General features: G+C 37.1%; 2 protein-coding genes and 1 long non-coding RNA gene across 18 annotated transcripts in view; 2 read left to right on the top strand and 1 right to left on the bottom strand.

Moving 5' to 3' along the window:
• Nucleotides 1-2253: 2253 nt before the first annotated feature.
• Nucleotides 2254-11946, top strand: LOC139149255 (BRO1 domain-containing protein BROX-like). The gene is made up of 12 exons (XM_070720877.1): nucleotides 2254-2401; nucleotides 2972-3056; nucleotides 3344-3390; nucleotides 5374-5478; nucleotides 6197-6245; nucleotides 6786-6846; nucleotides 7047-7116; nucleotides 7403-7464; nucleotides 9889-9967; nucleotides 10221-10306; nucleotides 10897-10928; nucleotides 11073-11946. Exons 1-12 carry the CDS (start codon nucleotides 2261-2263, stop codon nucleotides 11279-11281), a joined length of 1026 nt encoding a protein of 341 aa, XP_070576978.1. The 5' UTR covers nucleotides 2254-2260; the 3' UTR covers nucleotides 11282-11946.
• Nucleotides 11947-14260: 2314 nt separating this feature from the next.
• Nucleotides 14261-18697, top strand: LOC139149257 (uncharacterized). The gene is made up of 4 exons (XR_011556092.1): nucleotides 14261-14396; nucleotides 15530-15600; nucleotides 15932-16069; nucleotides 17096-18697. It is a non-coding gene; the product is annotated as an uncharacterized lncRNA (long non-coding RNA).
• Nucleotides 18033-20846, bottom strand: part of LOC139149256 (spectrin beta chain-like) — a 91546-nt gene continuing 88732 nt past the window's right edge. For all 16 annotated transcript variants that reach the window (XM_070720890.1, XM_070720889.1, XM_070720888.1 and 13 more), the window contains one exon: nucleotides 18033-20653. In XM_070720890.1, coding sequence (XP_070576991.1) covers nucleotides 20279-20653 — 375 coding nt within the window. In that variant the 3' untranslated portion in view covers nucleotides 18033-20278. The remainder of the gene's footprint in view (nucleotides 20654-20846) is intronic.

Raw genomic sequence — 20846 nt, forward strand, 5'->3', positions numbered from 1 at the left:
ATGTTCGTTTTCTCATACTCTACCATGTAATGTTGATGAAATCCAAATCAAATTTCTTGTAACACACGTGTACTTTTTACCTCTCACTTCAAGCAAAGTACATTTACATAAATTATCAAACATATATAAATGTACAGATATGACTTATTTTATAGCGGAAAATTGTTAATAATTTACCCAATAGATTACAATGTATTATGATTTGATATTTTTTGGTGAAGTCATGCATTGGCCACAACTTGCCTTCTTCTAGTTACGGTAGTTGCGCAAAAACTGATGACCCTCCCCCCAAAGACATGCGTGAAATTTCATGACCCTTCAAAAATGTTCGCGCGAAAAAAATAACGACTCACCCCCTCCCTCCCAAAAAAACGACGCTCCCCTCCCGTAATTTCTGTCCAGTCCCTAATGATGCACTGTTCACCCGGGTCACGGACCAGACTAGTGATTTTTTGGTATTTGTTTTGTTATCGTCATCTGATGAAATTAACATACGATACAATACAGTCAAGGGAAGGAGGGGAGGGGCAAAGAAGTCTTCCTCTATATCAGTGCCATGAACTTTACTTCTGGGTATTGCGGGTAATTGTGTTGCATTTATTAATGCATGTATGTTAAATATATGATGAGCATTTGTTAAAATATATATTTTTATATGTGTTTGTTTATGACACAAATCCCAAGCTACAGTGTCACTTCACTCCCGAAAAACTTTATAAAAACAATATAAACATCGTTGCAACGTCTGTACTACGCCAGCGATTACCACCATTTGTATATTGCAGCCACCAAACAATATCTCCGCAGGTCATGATATAAAATGCATCTTTAATGTATCTAGAGGTTAAAATGTCTTTGAAAATGTCAACATTTATCATTTAATAATCATGTTGAATGAATAAAATGTTCTCAATTCCCTATGGTTAAACGCTTGACCTGTTTGTATCCCGACTACGTCATTATCCGCAGCTGTCTCCATACGTACACCACACTTTCCTACCTCGACGATCAGTGGTCGAGAATTTATACGATACTGTCCGAACCGTTACGTCGCTGTCACCCGGGAACAACTTCGCGTTTCACGCCTCATTTACGACTATGAACTACAAAAAAACCCTCTACTGACTATGTTACAAATTAAGGAATTCACACCTCTTCAGAATGCTGTTCTTTTTTCCTACATTCAAGTAAAGCAGCGACTCGCCTTGGCTATAAAGGACAATATTATGCTTTGTCAATTGTAAACCGCTGGCTTTAGTATAACCACTGAGAGAGCATCAACATGTCAGATTGAAAACGACTTCTTTCTCTTATCGGACGGCGTTGAAAAGAAAAATAGAAATGTGTCCCCGGGGAAATAGATCGAATGAATGAATTAAATGTTTCCGCTTCCTAAAAGCCCCACTAGCTGTATCTTTTAGCGTTATTTTTAAGATATTACTTTCAAGCTAATATAAGTTTGTGAGAATGTACTAATTTAGGTGTGTGTATACATTTATTATTAACTACCCGCTGGGACTGTATATGCAATTTTTAACAAGATGAAGATTACGCTGCGATTATATGTTTCCCCAAACATTAAATCGCAGCCCCATGCGAGAAAGCAAAAACCGTGGGTACTGTACATATCTGCACTGAAATCTTCACATAAACTGCACAGAGATGTCCAATGTAGTGTATAGGGGAGAATGTTTTCAACTGTGACATTGTATGTTCTGTTTTCTGTGTCATATTACCAATTTTCGGAAATGGCGGGAAATCAAAATCAATGTTAAAATTTGAATTTTACTCGTCAAATGTTTCACAAAGGTATGGTTTCCTGATGCAATAAAAGCCCGTATCCCTTCATAGGGTAGAATTCAGAGAAAACTGGGAGAGAATAGGAAGATATTTTGAGGTCACCAAATTTCATGAGTTACAGCTAGTATAGGGCTTCACTTACCCCAGGGTATGATACTTGAGAAACAATTAAAAAAAGGCAATAGCATTCAAATTTCTGAACGACATTTTACAAAGACGTCAATTTGCAAATTATCTTATCTACATCGTCCATCGTAAAAGTGACTATCCCTAGGGGCTGATATCAAAATGTCAGACTTGGTGATGGGATCGAAAATAAAATAAGAGAAAAATAATTTATGATATATTCTCTGTCTCTCAGGAAATCATGCGCCAAGGTTAAGTGACGACTGTGTCAAGTACTTGGAGACGTGACATTGACTTGCAAAAACTGACTTGTGATTCTGACAGAATTTCTTTCATGATCTTATGTAGATTTTACTGGTTGAATACCGTTGGCAGTGAAGTCACAATTCACTTTGATGATGCGAATTTTGACTTTGCATCGATCATGATGAAAACGGCATTGTGGATCAAAGAGCGTGGAATTGTCGTGCTTGCGGTAAGTCGCTCGAAATTAAAGTCAACTGGAAAGTGGTCGTAAAGACCACGGCACTAAACAATAGTATGGTACTTAAGAGAGGGGGAGAGAGACAGAAAATTGTAGAGAAGTAGCGACAAAATAGCAGACAGGCAAACAGCAAATCAGGTAGAGGGGAGTTACATGTAAAGGCCTTAGGCAGGGACAAAGATGAGACAGAGCAGGAGCAACAGACCATAGTAGAGATAGTTTGACGATGGGTTCTTAGGTTTCTTGAACAGCAACTATGTACGGGAAACATCTCGATGATTGAATGATTGAGGGGCTATAAGGGAAATTTCCACGAAAGATAAGATTTTAAACATAAAATCAGTAAAGTACAGTTAAAACACCTATCAATCTGATGTTCTCTAGTCGACTTTGTCTGCTGTTGCTTACTGTGATTCCTTAACGGTCAACACTTTTCAGGTTACCCGGGTTGCCATCTAGCAAGGGCACGTATTATGAAAAAAACAGAAGTTCTTTTCTTCCTGTAAAAATGCCAAACTTTCTATGTCTTGACTAACGTAAGTGCATGATCTTTGTTACCAGGATCCAGAAAACCTACTGTGGGCTGGTGCCATATTCGAGTGCATGCTTGAATTGACTCTGAACGGAACATCACCAGATTTGAAACGTAAGTATGAAAGTCACCTTCTCTTTACGATCACGCCAGACAGATGATGAACTCAACAAGTTCGAATTCTGTAACATTGGACGAATTCTTCAGCATATCCTGTTCATCCCGTGCGTCGAAAGAATCTTCGCCCACTCATTCCCAGGAAACATCGTGCACCGCGGCTTTGAGGTGTGATGGGTGTTGAATACTTTGTTGCGTGAGGCGAATTCGTAGAGAACAACAAGAATATTTTGCCATATGTAAAAACTTTATTGTAATGTCTAGTTAAACACAATCTTTTTCAGGTCAAGATATTGAAGCGATGGCAGTGCAGTGTACCGCTGAAGCTTTGGTAAGTTTGCTGTGCAATCCGATGTGATGTGATGTGATGTGATGTGATGTGATGTGATGTGATGTGATGTGAATGATGGATGTGATGTGATGTGATGTGATGTGATGTGATGTGATGTGATGTGATGTGATGTGATGTGATGTGATGTGATGTGATGTGATGTGATGTGATGTGAGTGATGTGAGTGATGTGTTGTGGTGTGATGAGATGTGATGAGATGTGATGTGATGTGATAAGATAAACAGTCACTGTAAATATAAACACCAATAACAACTTTAATGTCTCATTCGAACAACAACAACAACAACAACAACAACTTTCCTAGTTGTAATAACAGCAATGTGTTTCAGTGATCTAGCCGATGTTTTGATGTTGATGGGGGAGGGACAGCAGCTGTTGACGTATCTCACCCATTGTGAGGTGACATTTCCGATGCTACATTAAAGTAACTCACAATGGACGATTTTGGCTTGACCCCTACACTTGCTTCGAGTCTGTGGGCTTACCATGTCAGACAAAATAAATGAATTTCTCGAAAAAAGTGTTTCGAGTATACTCTACCCTGAGAAGTACGGGCATTCAGATGGGTGTTTTATTTTATTTTTATTTTACATTATTCTCGTCAACAGTGCCAGCTGACACCCACTTACAGACAAGTCAAAAATGAAATATAAAATATCAATCTATTAAAAGACAAAATGTGAAAATGAAGAAACTGCATACAAGAAACATACGACAAAAAGAATAAATATCACACAGACAAGAGATCTAGTAGGGGAACACTAACCACAGCAAACATCCAAAACGGAGCAAAAAGATAAATATCAGTTGAGAATCTTTATTGAAACATTTCTCAAAAAACGCCAAGCGACTGGTAGGGTATAGCCTTCGTGACCTTTATTAATTTTCGTCAGCTGGAACGTTGCTTACGTCATAACGGCGTTCTATCACATTTATATTTTGATCGTCAGAGACGATTGGCAATATCCTGCTCTTTGGCCCATGATTTTCCAAGGTTCATGCTGTTTCAGGTTTATTTGCCTTAACCTAATCGTCTGCTCACTCGTAGACGGATTGTTTCACAGTGTAGTAGGAGTACCATGATGGACAGTCGCGCTGTACCTATCTGCAGCGATCTCCCTTTTCAACCAAAATGCTATAAACGACCTATAGTGAACAACGTGCAAGGCCGACTTTTAAAGTTTGCACACAACCTCTCCTTTGGCTTCGCCTACAGTTGGGTGTCGATTGATTTTGCTGCAAAGGAACAGGGCACGTAACACCACTTCAAGGAAATCTTTACTAAACCGAAGTAGAACATCGTTTTTGTCTAATGGAAATTTTTTGGGGTAACCCCCCGAATTAACACTTTTATGCGACATCGATCTTTTGACGAGGTCCCTAACTTCGGGCCGAGGCGAAGTTGTAGGGCTCCGCGAAAAACACGAGTTTACGGCGATGTCAAACAAATAACAATTTCATGGGAATATATATTCATTATATGAACAATCTGTGTACTTTCGTTGGATGTAGAGGGATACAAATATTTTACAAGATAGCAAAAACATTCACGAGATCTGTGATTTATATATTTATATTCAATTTATAGCAATGTTATTGTCGTAATTTGCTGCAGAAACGATACAATTGCATTACCGTCAGAACAGTAGAGTGTGTATCAGTTTCTATGGCGACAGATTGGTCTGTACGAGCTGGAAAAGTTCCGGCTGATGACGTAGCACATGGGTAGTACGGAACTTTCATCCGTCCCGTCCTACATCCGGGCCAGTACATATGATAACATAGCATAGCAAAGCATAATGTGACACTACATACAGAGCATCGCAGGATATCATATAGTATGACAGAACGTTGTATACTACTGTTTTAAGTTCCGAATCATCTTTATTGCAAATTCTATGGTGCCGATGAATGAGTTTTTCCCCTTTGTGTATTTCTGTCTGTCCATCTCTGGTCTCGCAGATGATGAGATGCCGAGATAACCGAGAGTTCCTGAGAGCCAATCAGTGTCGAGATCTAGCAATCCTAGCATGTCACAAATTTGAAGAAATGTTGAGTATGATAGACGTAAGTATTCGCTTGTGTTTGCAAAGTAAAAATAAGTCCTGTCGAGTTCTTCAAATCATGGTCACAAAATTTTATTCAGATGTCATAGAAATGCACGCAAAATGGACAATTGCAATACAGCCGATACTAGTGAGGCGTGAGCCAGTCCATTAATGAAGATACACGATATTGACTCTAAGTGTAAAACCGATAGTTATTACAATTGTTCTAAAACATTTTGATTTGTTTGGATCAGCATTGACGATTCACATACGTAACAGTTGCTGGGACATTACATAATACTGTTTACTATTTCCCTCATCTTGAATCTTCCATTGACCGAGGAATTCGAATTAACACCCGCTCATATATTTTGGGTTCACTCATTTAAATTTTGCTGAGTCATTTAACATTAAAGTTTGATTACAAAATAAAAAAAATATGTATAAATAACTTTTTACATCTAGATAATCTTGTCGCCATTCATTTTGTTCCTTCCTTCCTTCTACAATTCAATACCAACATCAGGATCCGATATTATAGATCTTTCTTTCCTGTCTGTGACTGACTTCAGTCGTACCGTCAGCAAAGGACATCAATCGATTTCACCGCTCAAAGAAAGCTGTGTGTTCCTTCTTTCTTCGAATCACTCTGATAGTATTGCCGAACATTTTGCTATCACATCAAGGCATCGACAAATGTCGAGGACAATGGTCCTCAAACATTCAATCTTTTGCAGGCAACCACAGACAGTGGCAAGAAATGGAAGGAGTTCATCAAATTTAAATGTGAGTTGTTCTTTTTTATCTACTTGCGTGAAATATATGCTTGTTTTCTAATACGGCAGATGAACAGAAATAATGTGCATGTTTCATTATTTTAATAATAACACTACAGATAAACAGAGTAATCACCCACATATCAGTCCATAATGAAAGGATTTTTGTGCGAGAATAAAATACGATATCACAGCGTGACAGCGTGTGACATTTTCCATTCTATTGTAAATGTGTGTACATATAACAAGACAGGTAAGCGTGTATGTTTGCCTGGTCTCAGATGGCGCTTTTCACCATATGTCGATCTGTTGTTTTTTCTCCCTTTTATGCTTACCGCGTAATACAGTCTGACCCTACGTATCTACCCTGCCGTCTGACGTATGTATGCAAGGCGGTTATAACTGTCAGCCAACAGTCTATTCGTCCCCATATATTGTCTTCGTCATTATTCACCAACTAGCCGATAAAACAGAACTATCAGTCAAATCACATCATGATTTTTGTTGCAATAAACGAATCTAACAGATTTTAAATTCACATTTTTAACAGATAACCTGTGCTGCGCGTTAGCCAGGACGTTCCAATCGAAAACCTATTCAGAGATGTTCAGGTAAGTATGTTCTGGCTGTCAGATTTTTCTCATAGAATTGCTTTGTTTGAAACATCCAAACAAACCCGAGACAACGTCATCAAGGTCATCAATACCTCGCATTCGATGTTACTGTATGGAGTTCAAAAGACACGTGTTTTCGAACACTGAAATACTGAAAGGACCTAGTCATCTAACATTCTCTTTTCTAATCGAATCAGGCATGAAGAGGCCATGTCGGCGGTGAAGCACGCTAAACATTACATAAAACTAGCCAGGGAAAGAGCTGAGGTAGGTCTTGGAATCCGTAAGATGTACAAATAACTAGTAAAATATCACTAGCTGTGTGATACAGGAAAGAAAACACTATCTATTTAATTGCAGAGTTGTAACTCAGACAACTCTAGTAAGTTGTCTGGGGCAATGTGGTAATTTACAGTGGAAGCAAAGACTTAGGCCAAACAGAATGCCAAATGGACTTATTACCTTGTAATTTTTTTTTCTGTCACCATCCAAGATGTTTTGCAAATACAAGCCTTGGCCTTAACTAGTCTACTTTGAATAATTTGTTTACTAGGGTTTCGATGTATTTGATCCAGCATCTATTATTACTCTCGGACGAGGGGAAGAGTTTCGTAGGTAAGTCACGATCATAATTCTCCAAGTGGAATACTTCAATACTTCAGTTGTACACGGGATTCTGACTTAAAGTAAACTAATATGTTACGCACCGTAGATTCATTAACCTGGGATTTTAGAATGACGTTTGTTTAGCGTTTTCATGATACGAGGCCTCTTCCTCTGTGAGCGGCGCTTTGTAACCTCCGTTCAGGGCTTGTATACACTATGTACACAACAAGTAGCTGTTCTGTATCACAATTCAGCTTCTTGATTTGTGAGGAACTGGTGTTCCAAATTGAAGTTAGTATGTATAGGAAACGTATGGATTAACTGTAAAGAAAACATATGAACTGTAAATGCTCACGCGTTTCATTATATATTGAAGTTTTGTGTAAATTTAAACCGTTGCCACATGTTTGCAACTTCATTGAAATTATTATGATCAACATAATGAACAATAATCACCGCCGATTAATTCAAAAAGGTCATGAAGTATACAAATATGTAATTAGCTGAAATAAAAATATTAAGGTTATTTGACTGCTCTTATTGTTTCACCACTTTATATACCGGTAGCAAGTGTAATTACTGTTGGCCAAGTCCTTCAAGCCATATATGCCGAGCTGTGAAAGCTCATTAGATATGCAAATTATAAATTAGCTGACATGAAAATGTGAAATGACTTTCGATATTGTTTTAACCTAGTACCTGGTATAATCATCAATGTACATACCACGTTTTGCCAACTTTGATCAAGTAAATCCGGTATATATCCCTAATAAGCAAAGTTCATTAAATATGTAAATTGAATTGCCTTAAGTAAAAATGCTTAATGATTGTCAATAATGTTGTATCATGGTATCTGTAATATGTGTAGCAAATTTTGTCAACTTTGGTCAAGTCAATTCAGATATATATCTCTAATTAGGAAAGATCATTAAATATGCAAATTAGGAATTGGCTGAAGAGAAAATGCTTAATGACTTTCAATAATGTTGTATTATAGTGTCTTTAATGTACATAGCAAGTTTCATCAACTTTGATCAAGTCAATTCAGATAAATATCCCTAATTATGAAAATTCATTTAATATTCAAATTAGGTTTTGGCAGGAGTAAAAATGTCTTTTGACTTTCAATAATATGATATCACAGTATCTTTGATGTATATAGCAAGTTTCAACAACTACATTCAAGTTAATTCAGATATATATCCCTAATTAGGAAAGTTCATTAAATATGCAAATTCGGAATTGGCTGAAGAAAAAATGCTTAATGACTTTCAAAAATATTGTATCATAGTGGCTTCAATACATGTAGCAAGTTTCATCAACTTTGGTCCAGTCATTTCAAATATATATCCCTAATTAACAAAGTTCATGAAATATGCAAATTAGGAATTAGCTGTAGTTAAAACGCTTAATGACTTTCAATAATGTTAAATCATAGTATCTTTAATATACATACCAAGTTTGGTTAATTTTGATCAAGTCAAATAAGACATATATCCCTAGTTAGGAAAGTTCATTAAATATGCAAATTAGCTTTTATCTTTCATGTCAGCCCTTAATGCTTCCCACTGCTGATATATCCTGGTGTGATCAACATTTGTAACAAATCTCATCAAATTGTGTGTAGTCGTTTTTAATGTATATCCGTTTTTTCTAAAATCATTAATTATGCAAATGAGCAAAAAGTATGAAAGCCACACCCACCAAAAACTAATCAGTTCTTGCCATTTGCTAACTGAATCTATGTACCAGATTTGATTCTGATCTGATGAGCCGTTTTTGAGATATCGGACCAACAGACAGACAGACAGACAGACAGACAGACAGACAGACAGACAGACACACAGACACACAGACACACGGACACACAGACAGACAGACATCGCTGCGACATATGCTCACGTGTGTAAACACGTGAGCAAAAAACATCTTCAATATGTAATTTGATACGTGCCGTAAGTAACTGAGTCAGTCAAGTTCAAGTCTCTACGATAACTATCCCTTTTCCTATGGACTGAAATCGAAACATGTCTATAATCAATCTGGTTAAAATCAGATGTAGAGTACGGCGACGTCTATACTTACGCGGTATTCTTTTGCTGTCGCCTCTCACGTTGACAGGCGACAACAAGAGAATAAATAGACGTCGCCGTACATCTGATTTTGATCAGCTTGGTCTATAATTTACCTTTTGTTTCCATTTTGGCTTACTTTGATTCGCTAACAAGATAGTTACAACTCACTTGCCAACTTACTTGTCGAAAAACGTCAGATACATTTGTATAATAGCGTCACTTCCTTTGAAAAACATCACTCGTATAGTTGATGGTATTAGGGCTTGGCGGATTATCATTTATCATGTTGCCAACTCACGGAATTTCTGAAAAGTCTTATGTCCCGACAGCTTTATTTATTTCTAATTGTTTTTTTCAGAATTGATTTTCTTGTCGACAAGAGAATACAAGAGTGCGAGAAAGTATCCAACTTAAAATGGACAGATGACATGCCCATAGTGAGTCTAATTTGTTTGTTTATTTGTTTATTTTCTGTATTTCTCAATATTTTTGATGTTTTGACGTACCATACACATCACCCTTTGAGTCAACGAAAAATACATTCCATGCTGATCTTTGCTCTCGATGCTTTGCTTAGGATTCCGTATTTTGCCAGAACGATGTATATAATCTATATATTATGAAAACTAGTAAAATTGGCCCTTATGGTAAGTGATGTATGTTTTTATTTTGTTCTTTATGATTTCACAGGAAGCTGGTCCACTGCAGCTCAGTCCTAATTCAGACGAGCTTTTAGATGAGAGGGTGTTCCAATTGCCACAAATACAGTATGATCCGTAAGTATCCCTTCGACGCGTTTCTATGCATGTAGCCTATATCACCGTTGTGTTCTGAAGCAAATCGACACATTTAAGGGGGAGGGGTAGGGAAAGATCAGACATTAAGCATGCAGATACTGAGAAATTTGAAATCCGGATAGCCGAAAATTGGGGAGATGAGGAAATCGGTGTATATCGCAAACTTTTTCAATGCTATAATCTTCCATGAACTGATTCGCAGGCTTTCTGGCAAAACTGACGAATGCTGCGCTAACATTGAACAATTTTACAAACCAACATAATCTTAAGAAGTACCATTTTTATAAACTGTGGGAGGCACCCCTTGCAGAACGATATTATTTTCGTAAGTAAGATAACACCAAGTGTTTTTCAGGCGCGTTGTATTACTTTATATTCGCTGTAGACTTAGTGCTGCTCGTATCCTCATAGCATGGCGAAGGTTAATACTCAGTTTAACATCTTTGCAGCTGAAAAGACTCACAGCTGGCATCTCATGGAACAAATCGATTACTTTACAATGTTTTTCCATCGGTGCGATTAATTTATATTGTTTGTGTGTAACCGCGTCCGTTCTGTTTGCCTTATAGGTGGCTTGGAGCGTCCGCCGATGGAGGATCTGGTACGTATCACTTGACACGACAGTTTGTAATACCCGCTCAACTCGCTATGTTTGTTTTCAAACTCGCAAGAATAATCTGTGTATTTTGTGATAACATTTCATCTGTAGAATAATTATACATAATCTTTCTCAATTTTTTTTCAGTCGAAGAGAGTTTATACAGCTCTGAAGAGTTTGGTTATGGTGAAGAGCCATCGTGTTGCATCCGATGTCTCTCTGGTTGTTTCTCATTACCGAGACGCTTCGTTAGATGGATATGCAATGGATCGAGTAATTCAAATAGCGACGAAGAAAAACAAATTATTAGCATAGAGACAAAGCAATACGGGTCGGGCGCTGGCAGCATGGAATAAAAACAAACGAAAGACATGGCGAAGAGGGCGCCATAGGGCGTAAGCTTCCGCAGTGGGTACAAACACCACTCATGCCTATGGCTCACTGAACTTCTCGCGCCTTTGTAAATCTTCGGTAATTGAAGCTAGTTGTACAGTTTACAGTGTTTTTGTATAAACTTATGTTTGAATCTATGAATGGCTATGACTAGGGATTTCTTACGACGAATTTACAAAGAGAAATTTATGAAAGATGCTCGGCAACAAAGTGTGCTAGAGAAGTCAATTATTCCTTGCTATGAGTAAGCTAGGCTGATGCTCGACTTGCTAGCTTCAGTGAAAACTCGAGCTCGACAATTCAGGATTGCAATAGATCGTAATGACATCCGTTGCCTTTCTAGGCGCAACAATCTTACAACGTCGTATTCATATATATCGTATATTAGATAGTTTTCCATACTGAAACTGAAATAATTAAGTGGTATTTTGCTATATAATTACTTGCTCTCTTACCACCAATTGGAGTGGTATCAATATTCTGAGACTCTTGTAAGACCCTTTGCCTACACAGATCATTGTATAGATGATCAACAAAGGTGATACATTGAAATTTTCGATTCAGTACCTGTGCAATAGTAAAATATGTAAATACGGATACGTTATTGTATAAAATGTAATTTATCTGATTTTTCGGGACGTCTTGTGTCATTTCTCAGCCTTGACTGACAACATCTCCCCAAAACTTCAAAACGTACTGTAGTTCCTACACCGTGTAGTCTCCATTGTGTGTACGTGTACTTCAATTTCTTTAGTGACGGAAAATGCTAAAAAGGCAGCTGTTTTGATACATTCTTTCATATGTACACCTTTTTTAAAGATGTGTAAATGTTACGGCCGTCGCAAAAACACGAGGCAGCTGAGGTCAATTGTCGATGTGCTTGTCATCATGTTGCCGGGTAGACTCACTAACAGCCCCTTCATCCGCTACGCAGTTGTGCGCCCTCAATGGTCTTTCTAACAACCGACGCTCACCGAGCCGTGTTATGGTCTGAGGTGAAGCCAGCGAGGGGCTGTGAGAGAGTCTAGTTCCCGGGGTGGCCCAAAACGCACCCCAAACGGCTGAGTACTCGACTCTCCTTCCTTGAGGGGACAGCATTTTCTGAAGCTAACTCCTCACCTCGCTTTACACATCCCAAGGAGTGAAAAAACTGTGTTTATCACGCATCTTTCACATCTTAATCTAAAGTTAAACAAGCATGGCTGCATGTTATATTCGTGTATATCCAAAGCAACCAAAACAACAAACCAACAAACAAAGTTAATCGGACTATCAAACCTTTTCAATTGTTTTCTGATCTACCACTTGCGGGATTCATTTAAAGCTCTTCGTGTATAAAATCTTTTTACCGTTTGTTGTTCGAAAATCGAAAATTTTATTTTTCTCCTTAGAGTTAACACAGAGTTGGCGGCCAGTTTGAATTTCAATTTTCGGTAAATCCTGGGAAACTTGTTTCTCTAGTACTGACATTTGCACGTTGACCCTGTTGACCCTCAATATTTATTCGATATTTTGAAAGAGAATGGCAGAAATATTCCTTGATTAAAGTTTGAGCAAAAGTTTGTCTTTCGTTGAGGTCCATACTACGTTAAAGTTTACCTGCCTCTGGAATGTTGTTCCCCAATGAATAATTGACCTTCTGGGCGGCTGTATGTTTAGAAAAGGTCAATTATATGCTTGAATTAAAGCTTGAACTTCAAAGCATGTTTATTCATTTGAATTTCAAGAGAAGAAAAGGGAAAATTCGGCCACTTTGGAAAGGGAAGCTCCGGTAGTGTAAGTCATCCAATGCTTGAAGAAGTGTTTTTATGCAAAGTTCATTGATAAGTATTATTAAAATATTCAAATCTGAAGATAATAACTCACTATCAATGAATAATACACATGTATCCACAATGGGTTCTTCCTCCTTGTTTATTTGTGTCTGTGTTTGTTTGTGTGTATGTGTGTTTCTGATTGTTTATTTGTTATATTTAATAAAATAACAGCGAAAAGCTGTTTTGTTTATATTTGTCGATAAAGAGCAGTTTATTCATTTATTTGTTTATTTATTTGTTTGTTTGCTTATATGTATTTCCGATGGTTAGGGTTAGGGTTAGGCTTAAGTTAGGGTTAGGGTTAGGCTTAGGCTTAAGTTAGGGTTAGGGTTAGACGTAAGTCACTGCCTCTATATTACCAGTCTGATTAAATCTAACCCTCGACAAAATTGTCTTTATGATGGAATGATAAGGTCATTTATTCAGAATATAGTAAACATCTATCGAAAAGTGAGGATTTAAAATGTAATCTCAACCGTATGTACGCATGTAAAACATCCATCTCCATTCTCCGATATTCCATGTGTCGTTCTTTGTCTACTCCAGCCCTTGCTATGTTCCAATTTCATTGTAACTAGTGATTCAAAGTCGCTTGGAACTAATTAACGATTGGAACTATTTTGGGATAATTTGATTTCATATTTTGCAAAATTCTCAAAAGTATTTAGTGCCGTGTAGCTGAATGTTGCAAAATCGCAAATTACTCATAAAAACAAAGAAAAACAGATGAGATAACATTTGTACATTAAATCGACATTACTTCACCATCCAATTATCCCAAATTAGTTCCAATCGTGTTTGGTATCGGGCGTCGGCCGTGTCTCGTGAAATACTCCATAGCTTTGCCGTGTCTTAGGCAATTGCTAACCTGTGATTAACCATAGGATATTTACCATTACAAAAGACATCGAATTCTATCTACTTGTAGGTGTCGTCTTGTCAACAATGCCCTGTCTATCGAATGTAGTTCATTTGTCCATAATTAATACGAAAAGTAAACATACTCGTGCTGATATATATTAATAATTGAACGGCTTGATACAGTCATTATGTGGGGGCTTCCTCGTCTGCTGAAACCAAAAGCTATCGTGACAATCGTGCTGAGGTTCGACACAATTTCATTACAATTAGTTCTGTAACAGATGCCCAGCTTGGTCAAGCCACAGTCTTATTGAAAGCTGAGATTTCCCATCTTCGAACTGTCTCGTATACACAGTGTGTTTAATCTGCATATGGTGTGATGTGGTAAGCAGAAACATAGGTAAGTGTGATTTGTTGCCCGCATTTGAAAATTCTTTAAAATTTGCTTATCGCTTTAAACGTAAATTTACTATTGGCAAAATTAAAAGTGTTTTTCGTTTTAGCTATCGTTAAAGTATATTACGAAACCATGATTAAAACAGCCTGCCACAAACTAGTGTCACAGCTTCTTGGTCCATCTAAATTTGGCAATCACGTTTCATACCTGTATGTCATATATGTATAAAATTATAACTTATGAGGGTAACCATTTTATCTGTATAGTGCCATGACGAAGATAACAGCACATAAAACCCACTCAGTGAACGTTTGTGAGATATTCATTGAACACGATACTCTCGAATCAAGGGTTCAAAATTTAATAATCATGTGAATTTAAATCAAATAAAAGAGGATACATAAATTCGAAGAGAAGTTTAATAGCAGTTTTGGAAACAAAACATTGATGAATGAATTCAAGAATTAGACTGAACCTATACAAAATGGAAGAGCAAAACACTAATTCAATATCAATATAGAATTGGGTAATTTGAAATCGTGCATTAGTCTAGTGTTCGGAAGATTTCAATTCAATTGCATACGATGGTATGAAACGGAAAGTCGAGAATGTAAAACACAAGAACGTTATCCTGGAGGGATAGAATTGCTTCTTATCTCATTATTGTGCTCAATCTATTTCTATGAAAAGTTTTATCTCAGAGCGACAGTCTAGGTTTGAAATTCTATCAGTTTGCTGCAAAACATATGTAGGCAAACTTTGTAGGTGTATGTATCACAAATATATTGTTGTAAATTGTGCGTGGTTCTTATAATTATTAAACTGCTTAACTGGACAGATTACAAAGGGCGTGTTCTCAAGCATGTATGATTTGCTTTGTATAAATTTGATGATAGGTTTTACAATGAAAACACTCAGAACAGATGACAGACTTACTTGTGAAATTGGTATCTCAACCTTTTAACGGTCCTGCAAGGACCGTGCCCTACGTACCGAAATAAACATGCCGTACCCGAATCTGGACGGGAACAATTACTAAACATTACCGCTGACCTTCAAAACGAACGGGGGCAGTAAAGCCAGTTTGAGGACCATATTTAACTCATGACAACTTTATTGACGATTTTAACAAACAGCAACCTTTGCACATTGTAACACGAGCAAAATCCAGCCGACGGAAAAAACATCAGTGGGGCCATATTCACAGGTAAGTTTACTATACTCACTCAGATTCAATGAATCTAAATCAGAAATACATTCTCCTAGATAATCATAAGCTTATTAGTAATATCGCCCTCGGTCACGCTACCCCAGATGCACAAAATCACGAGGAAGGAGGAGGGTGTCGGTATGTTTTTCTGGGTGCTACTAGTAAGGAATAAGAATGTCTTCAACTGATTAATGTCGACGCAAACTATGTACTTCGGATCAAAGCCACGAAAAGGGCGCTAAATCTTTCAAACTGTACACAATTTACGAAGTCTTCAGAGCTGTATTGCAAACATTTCCTACTATTAACTTCTCCCCTTTCTTCAAAGCTATGTCCACAGAAGAACCTTCGACAGGCCAGAAATGCTGTTCCTGTTTGCTCAAAGTTTTGGTGTGTCTGTTATGCATTCCGATCGCCATCATATTAACATTCTACGCACTCGTGATATGGATTATCTTAATGATAGGTTAGTATGCAAAATGAATCGGTCAACACACTGGGAGAAAGAACCTTGTAATTAGGTCTACGCCTACACACGCTCCAAGGTGTGGGTATGTGATTTGTAGCGCTGGGTCAAGCCTCGACCCGTCCCTGGCCAGTCTTTCCACGAATGTCTCGTCATTCATTCATTCATTCATAATTTACTGTATCCCTTCGCGCAGAGGATGTTGGGAAAATGAGACATTTACATGTTACAGTATCTGTAGGTAAATATCATGCCTCACGAATATCGAGACAAGACAATTGCATGGCATTGCATACATTTTCGTCATTTTTTTCTTCTGAGTTGGCGTTTCCCAAAAATTAAGATAAATCTCGTTACGTGATACATTGGCTAACTTTGTAACCTAGACGGATTAAATTCACATAATTTTGCCCCGTCTTGAAAGAGAACAGATAATAATAGTTTTGTAAAAGTCGATCGAAGATGTGTCTATTTTGAACGATTTAATACGATGTGATTGCTTCCAACTCCCCCTAGCAGCACTTCTATCTTAAAATTATCGAACATTTTCTTCCCATCCACTTTTTAACTTTTTAATTTCAGGCCTTATAAAATACGCAGATTTGTACGTTACATTGACATAATGAGACACCTTGTGTTTACATAAAATTTTCCATTTCTTTATGATGTTCTCAGAACACAGATTATATCGAAATTTCTGTCCAGTGAAACCGTTATTTGCACAATTCCTTAAAAATCAAAGTTGTATAAAAATTATTCAAAAACACGTTTATATGGCGTAGTACCTTACATTAATTGTAATACTAGTTTCTCGTATCGTAATACACGGAAGCCGGTATGCGACAGTGCTTAGAACCTCTATCGATCGTTAAATTCTAAAGTTAAACGGCCCCTAATTTTAGCGTGTCTCCAGTTTGTGTGAAAAATTTAACTCGATCAATATATAACTCAACAGTAGAAGGTGAAAATAGGGTCATCAAATGTCTGAAATGTTCACATTTTTTTCCATCTCTCTTTCTCCCAAAGTTCGTTGTTGTTGTCCCTGCTGTTCGCCTTGCCTGGCGTGTTTGCAGAATATGCTAGAATGGCTGACAAAATTGCCTTGGAGATTCCTGAGGTGGCTGGTTGGCAAACCGACTGATGACGACGGCGATGAAGAGAAACAAGTGATAACTGACGAAAAAGTGCTGTATGGCGATTGAATCATGAAACAGAGGCATGCTACATTTATCTATAGAGGGCGCTCTGGTGTTCGACTGCCGAGGTGGATGGTGTTGTCTCAACACCAATGGTACAAAATCGCCTGTGGCTAAATGATGGATTTTGGGCACCTCAGTCTTATGTGCTTCGGAGCATTGTCAGAATGACTGACTCGTATGAACGACTTTTCCTTTTGTTTCTGTTACGTCTTTTAAGTATTGACTTATGCAAATAACATTCTGTATAGATGAATTTTGCATCATTATTATCGAATTTTGACAGCGAGCAAGGAAGACATGAGTTAATGCTCTCAAAAGATGGCATAACATAAAAGCGAAATTCTCCTAACAAAGACTATTTATTAATAAACTGTAAAAGTATGTAAACTTGAAAGAAATCGTCAGTTTACCAGACCTAAGATTCAGTTGTGTAGGTATTCTCCACTGTCTCCTATTCTGAGAGGACTGAAATTGGGGGAAACCTACACATGAGTTAATTTTTCAGTCTATCATATTTTAAACACTCAAAATTTCATCAAGGATTCTATTGATAACCACACTTCATATGGATATCTTGACAAGGTGTAGAAATTGACACCTGATGGACTGACATGAAAGGTATACGATGTGAAATAATTAAGTATGCTTAAGAAAATTTATGCATGGTAAACAACAACCTCAGGGATAATATCTTGGTGCCAGCTGATTTCACACAGTTGGTTTGAATGACGACATTGCAGATACAAAATAAAACCCTGACAGTGTTCTGTATATTATTTTTTTATTCACAGGAGTATACTTCAATGAGTATAATGATTATTGCGTATAAATGTTACATAGAAAGTGCAGTAAAACAACAGTACAAGGAACCATAACAATATCAAGTTATCAATGTAATTCACCAATGAATTCCATGAAAAATCTGGAAAAAAATCACAAATAAAATCAATCCCTGAAACTCAAACACATCATCTTCCTTGCTCCCTTTCTTGCCCACAAATGGAACGACCTAACAACACTAAACGTCAACGTTTGGAAAAAATGTGAATTTACCAATTCATCTGAAGGGGTAAAAATATAGTCATGATTCGAAAAAAATACTCTGAGGCAAATATAACTCCATATGAACACCAAAAATACAAATTTAGTGTTTCCCAGTTGTTTTGGAAAAAAAAACTAAAGGAATCCCAAAACTTGGAAGGCATATAATTATTATTTCAATCTTGTCTATACAAGTGTGTCCTACATCAAAATACACAACTAAACACCATAATTGATATGGTTTTCTTACTCTAACATATACAGAATCATCGTCCCAGCACCAAAAATATACATATATTATAGTAAAAGTATAAAGCTGCATTTCTTGGAAGTTATCTTTTTGTCACAGAACGACATTCAGGATTCCTTGCCCACCGCTTCGATTTCATATTTGCAGCAAAAATCATACTTGAATTAGTGCATATTACTTTGTCGTCAACAGAAAGCTGTTGTGAAATTTGCGCTACCATTTGTGGCGTGAAGACTCCCTAGACTATCATGATTTAAAAATGAAAATCATGTAGACCCCCTAACTTATGGAATGTTTGTTCATATTTTGAGCATGAACTTGGGTCCAGTCAATAATTGTTTGCTATAGGACCCATCATCATTTGCTTGTTATCACAAGTTCACCAGCACTGTCCTGACTACTGTACAAAATGTTACTGTGGGCTTTTTTCTAACACTACTTCAGCATGCAGCAAGTATTCTTTACAAAAAAACACTTCAGCAACTTGCAACTATGCAAAAGACACTACATCACGACCTAATTCAAACATGGAAATAGTGTTCTTTCATCTTCAAAGGAAGTTATTTGATTTCTTGGCTTTAGAAAAACACTCTTAGCGTGAACCATCACCCACAATGCATTGCAACAATCATTGGATTCAAAATCTTCGTGGAGCACCAAATGTCAAAGTTCAAGTAAAGAATTGAAAATCCAATAAAATACGAAAGACGCGCACACATTGATAAACCTTGCACCACATATATGAGAGTCAAGAGTAAAATATTTGCCATTTGGTTGACCATACTTTTGAATTGAAGATAACGTTTAATGCTGTTGACAAAAACCTGCCCATAGTTATCCTTCAAAAAACTCTATTGTGTAAAACACCATGAAAAGTTTGGTGACTCACTCACATTGTATGTTAAGTAGATATTTGGGTAAATAAAATAGACAAGTTGGATGAGTAACCCTTTTTAGTTTTTTGTGATTTGTTTGTATCGATAGCCAATGCAATGCCTACACCATATTTTTTTCCTTTTCTTACATATAGCATTTTTTTACATTTTCAGGTTTTTCCCCAGTTCACTACTTTTTTGAAAATTGCTTACACAGCAGGATACATAAAATTTCAAATGAAAAAGAGACCAAGGTGGAGCAAAAACACTCTGACGAAAATACATCCTCATGAAGTTTCAAAATAAAATGATAAACACAGAGTAAATACAGAAGTAGGTAATACTGATTACAGCATATGAAATGAAAATAGCTGGACTGAAACACATCAAAATTTCAAACTGATAACGGTAAAATTTGCAAAGAAGCTGCTACAGGATAATATGGAATCTGTCCAAGACGCATAATTTTTGACAGATAACAGCCGTAATAAATGATGGCATCAACTAACAACAAGGTTACAATGCTCTCTAAGAATTCCAAATTCTCTGCATCAAGGTCAAATTTGAATGTCTTTGACAGACAGCACCACCCCGGGTTACTCTGAACAACCATGAAATGTTGTATCCCTGGTCAGTGACAAATTATAATAATTTTTGTCTGAAAAAATTTCTTCAATTGTAAATAATAATAATATCAATTATAATAATAACAATAATGACAATATTATTTCACCCTCACCAAATACGATATTTTGATTTCTGTTGAGGAAATGTACTTTTGATTTGGATTAAGATTAGACAGAAAAGGTAAAACATAGACACATGAAAAAAATGATCAATGTCTTTATTTCTTCTTGTGATGGAACATGGATCCAAACACTCCTTTCTTCTTCTTTTTCTTGTCTTTCTCGCCATGTTTACCACTACTACTAGATGCAGGCAATGTTGAAGCTTTCTTGCTAGAGTCAGCCGGTGGAATGTACTCAGCTACCAGGGGTTGTTGTTGTTGTTGTTGTTGGTTTGTTGGTGCAGCATCGAGAGAGTGTGCCTGTGAAGGTGCAGGAGCTGGCCACTGCGGTTGGGGCTGCGGCTGTGATGGTGGTGGTGCGCTAAGAGTATCATTAGATGAGAGAGGAACAGCAATAGACTGTGCAAAGGAATCAGCAGGGAGTGGTTTGGCTGGAGCCACACTTTCTTCTTCACCTTCAGACCCAGGATGCTGTAAACAAAACGCAGTCAGCACACACAAGGAAAAAAAAAAGAAAGAGAAAAAATTTCACGATGTCAGCAAGGAAAAAATAATAATTTGCACAGCATACTTGTTTTGAGAACAAAAAGACATATACTAACACTGTTAACAGTATTAATACATTTTGAGCTGTGGAAGGATTTTTCTGTTAGTATTTATAAAT

This window comes from Ptychodera flava, chromosome 14 (genome assembly GCF_041260155.1).
Source record: "Ptychodera flava strain L36383 chromosome 14, AS_Pfla_20210202, whole genome shotgun sequence".
Classification (NCBI taxonomy): Eukaryota; Metazoa; Hemichordata; class Enteropneusta; family Ptychoderidae; genus Ptychodera; species Ptychodera flava.

What these genes read in the sequence shown, in the direction of transcription:
- LOC139149255 (XM_070720877.1), top strand. Translation starts at nt 2,261, where the DNA reads ATGATCTTATGTAGATTTTACTGGTTGAATACCGTTGGCAGTGAAGTC. An exon ending in AGTGTACCGCTGAAGCTTTG is followed by an intron (nt 3,391 to 5,373) that starts GTAAGTTTGCTG and finishes CTGGTCTCGCAG; the next exon opens with ATGATGAGATGCCGAGATAA. An exon ending in GTCCGCCGATGGAGGATCTG is followed by an intron (nt 10,929 to 11,072) that starts GTACGTATCACT and finishes ATTTTTTTTCAG; the next exon opens with TCGAAGAGAGTTTATACAGC.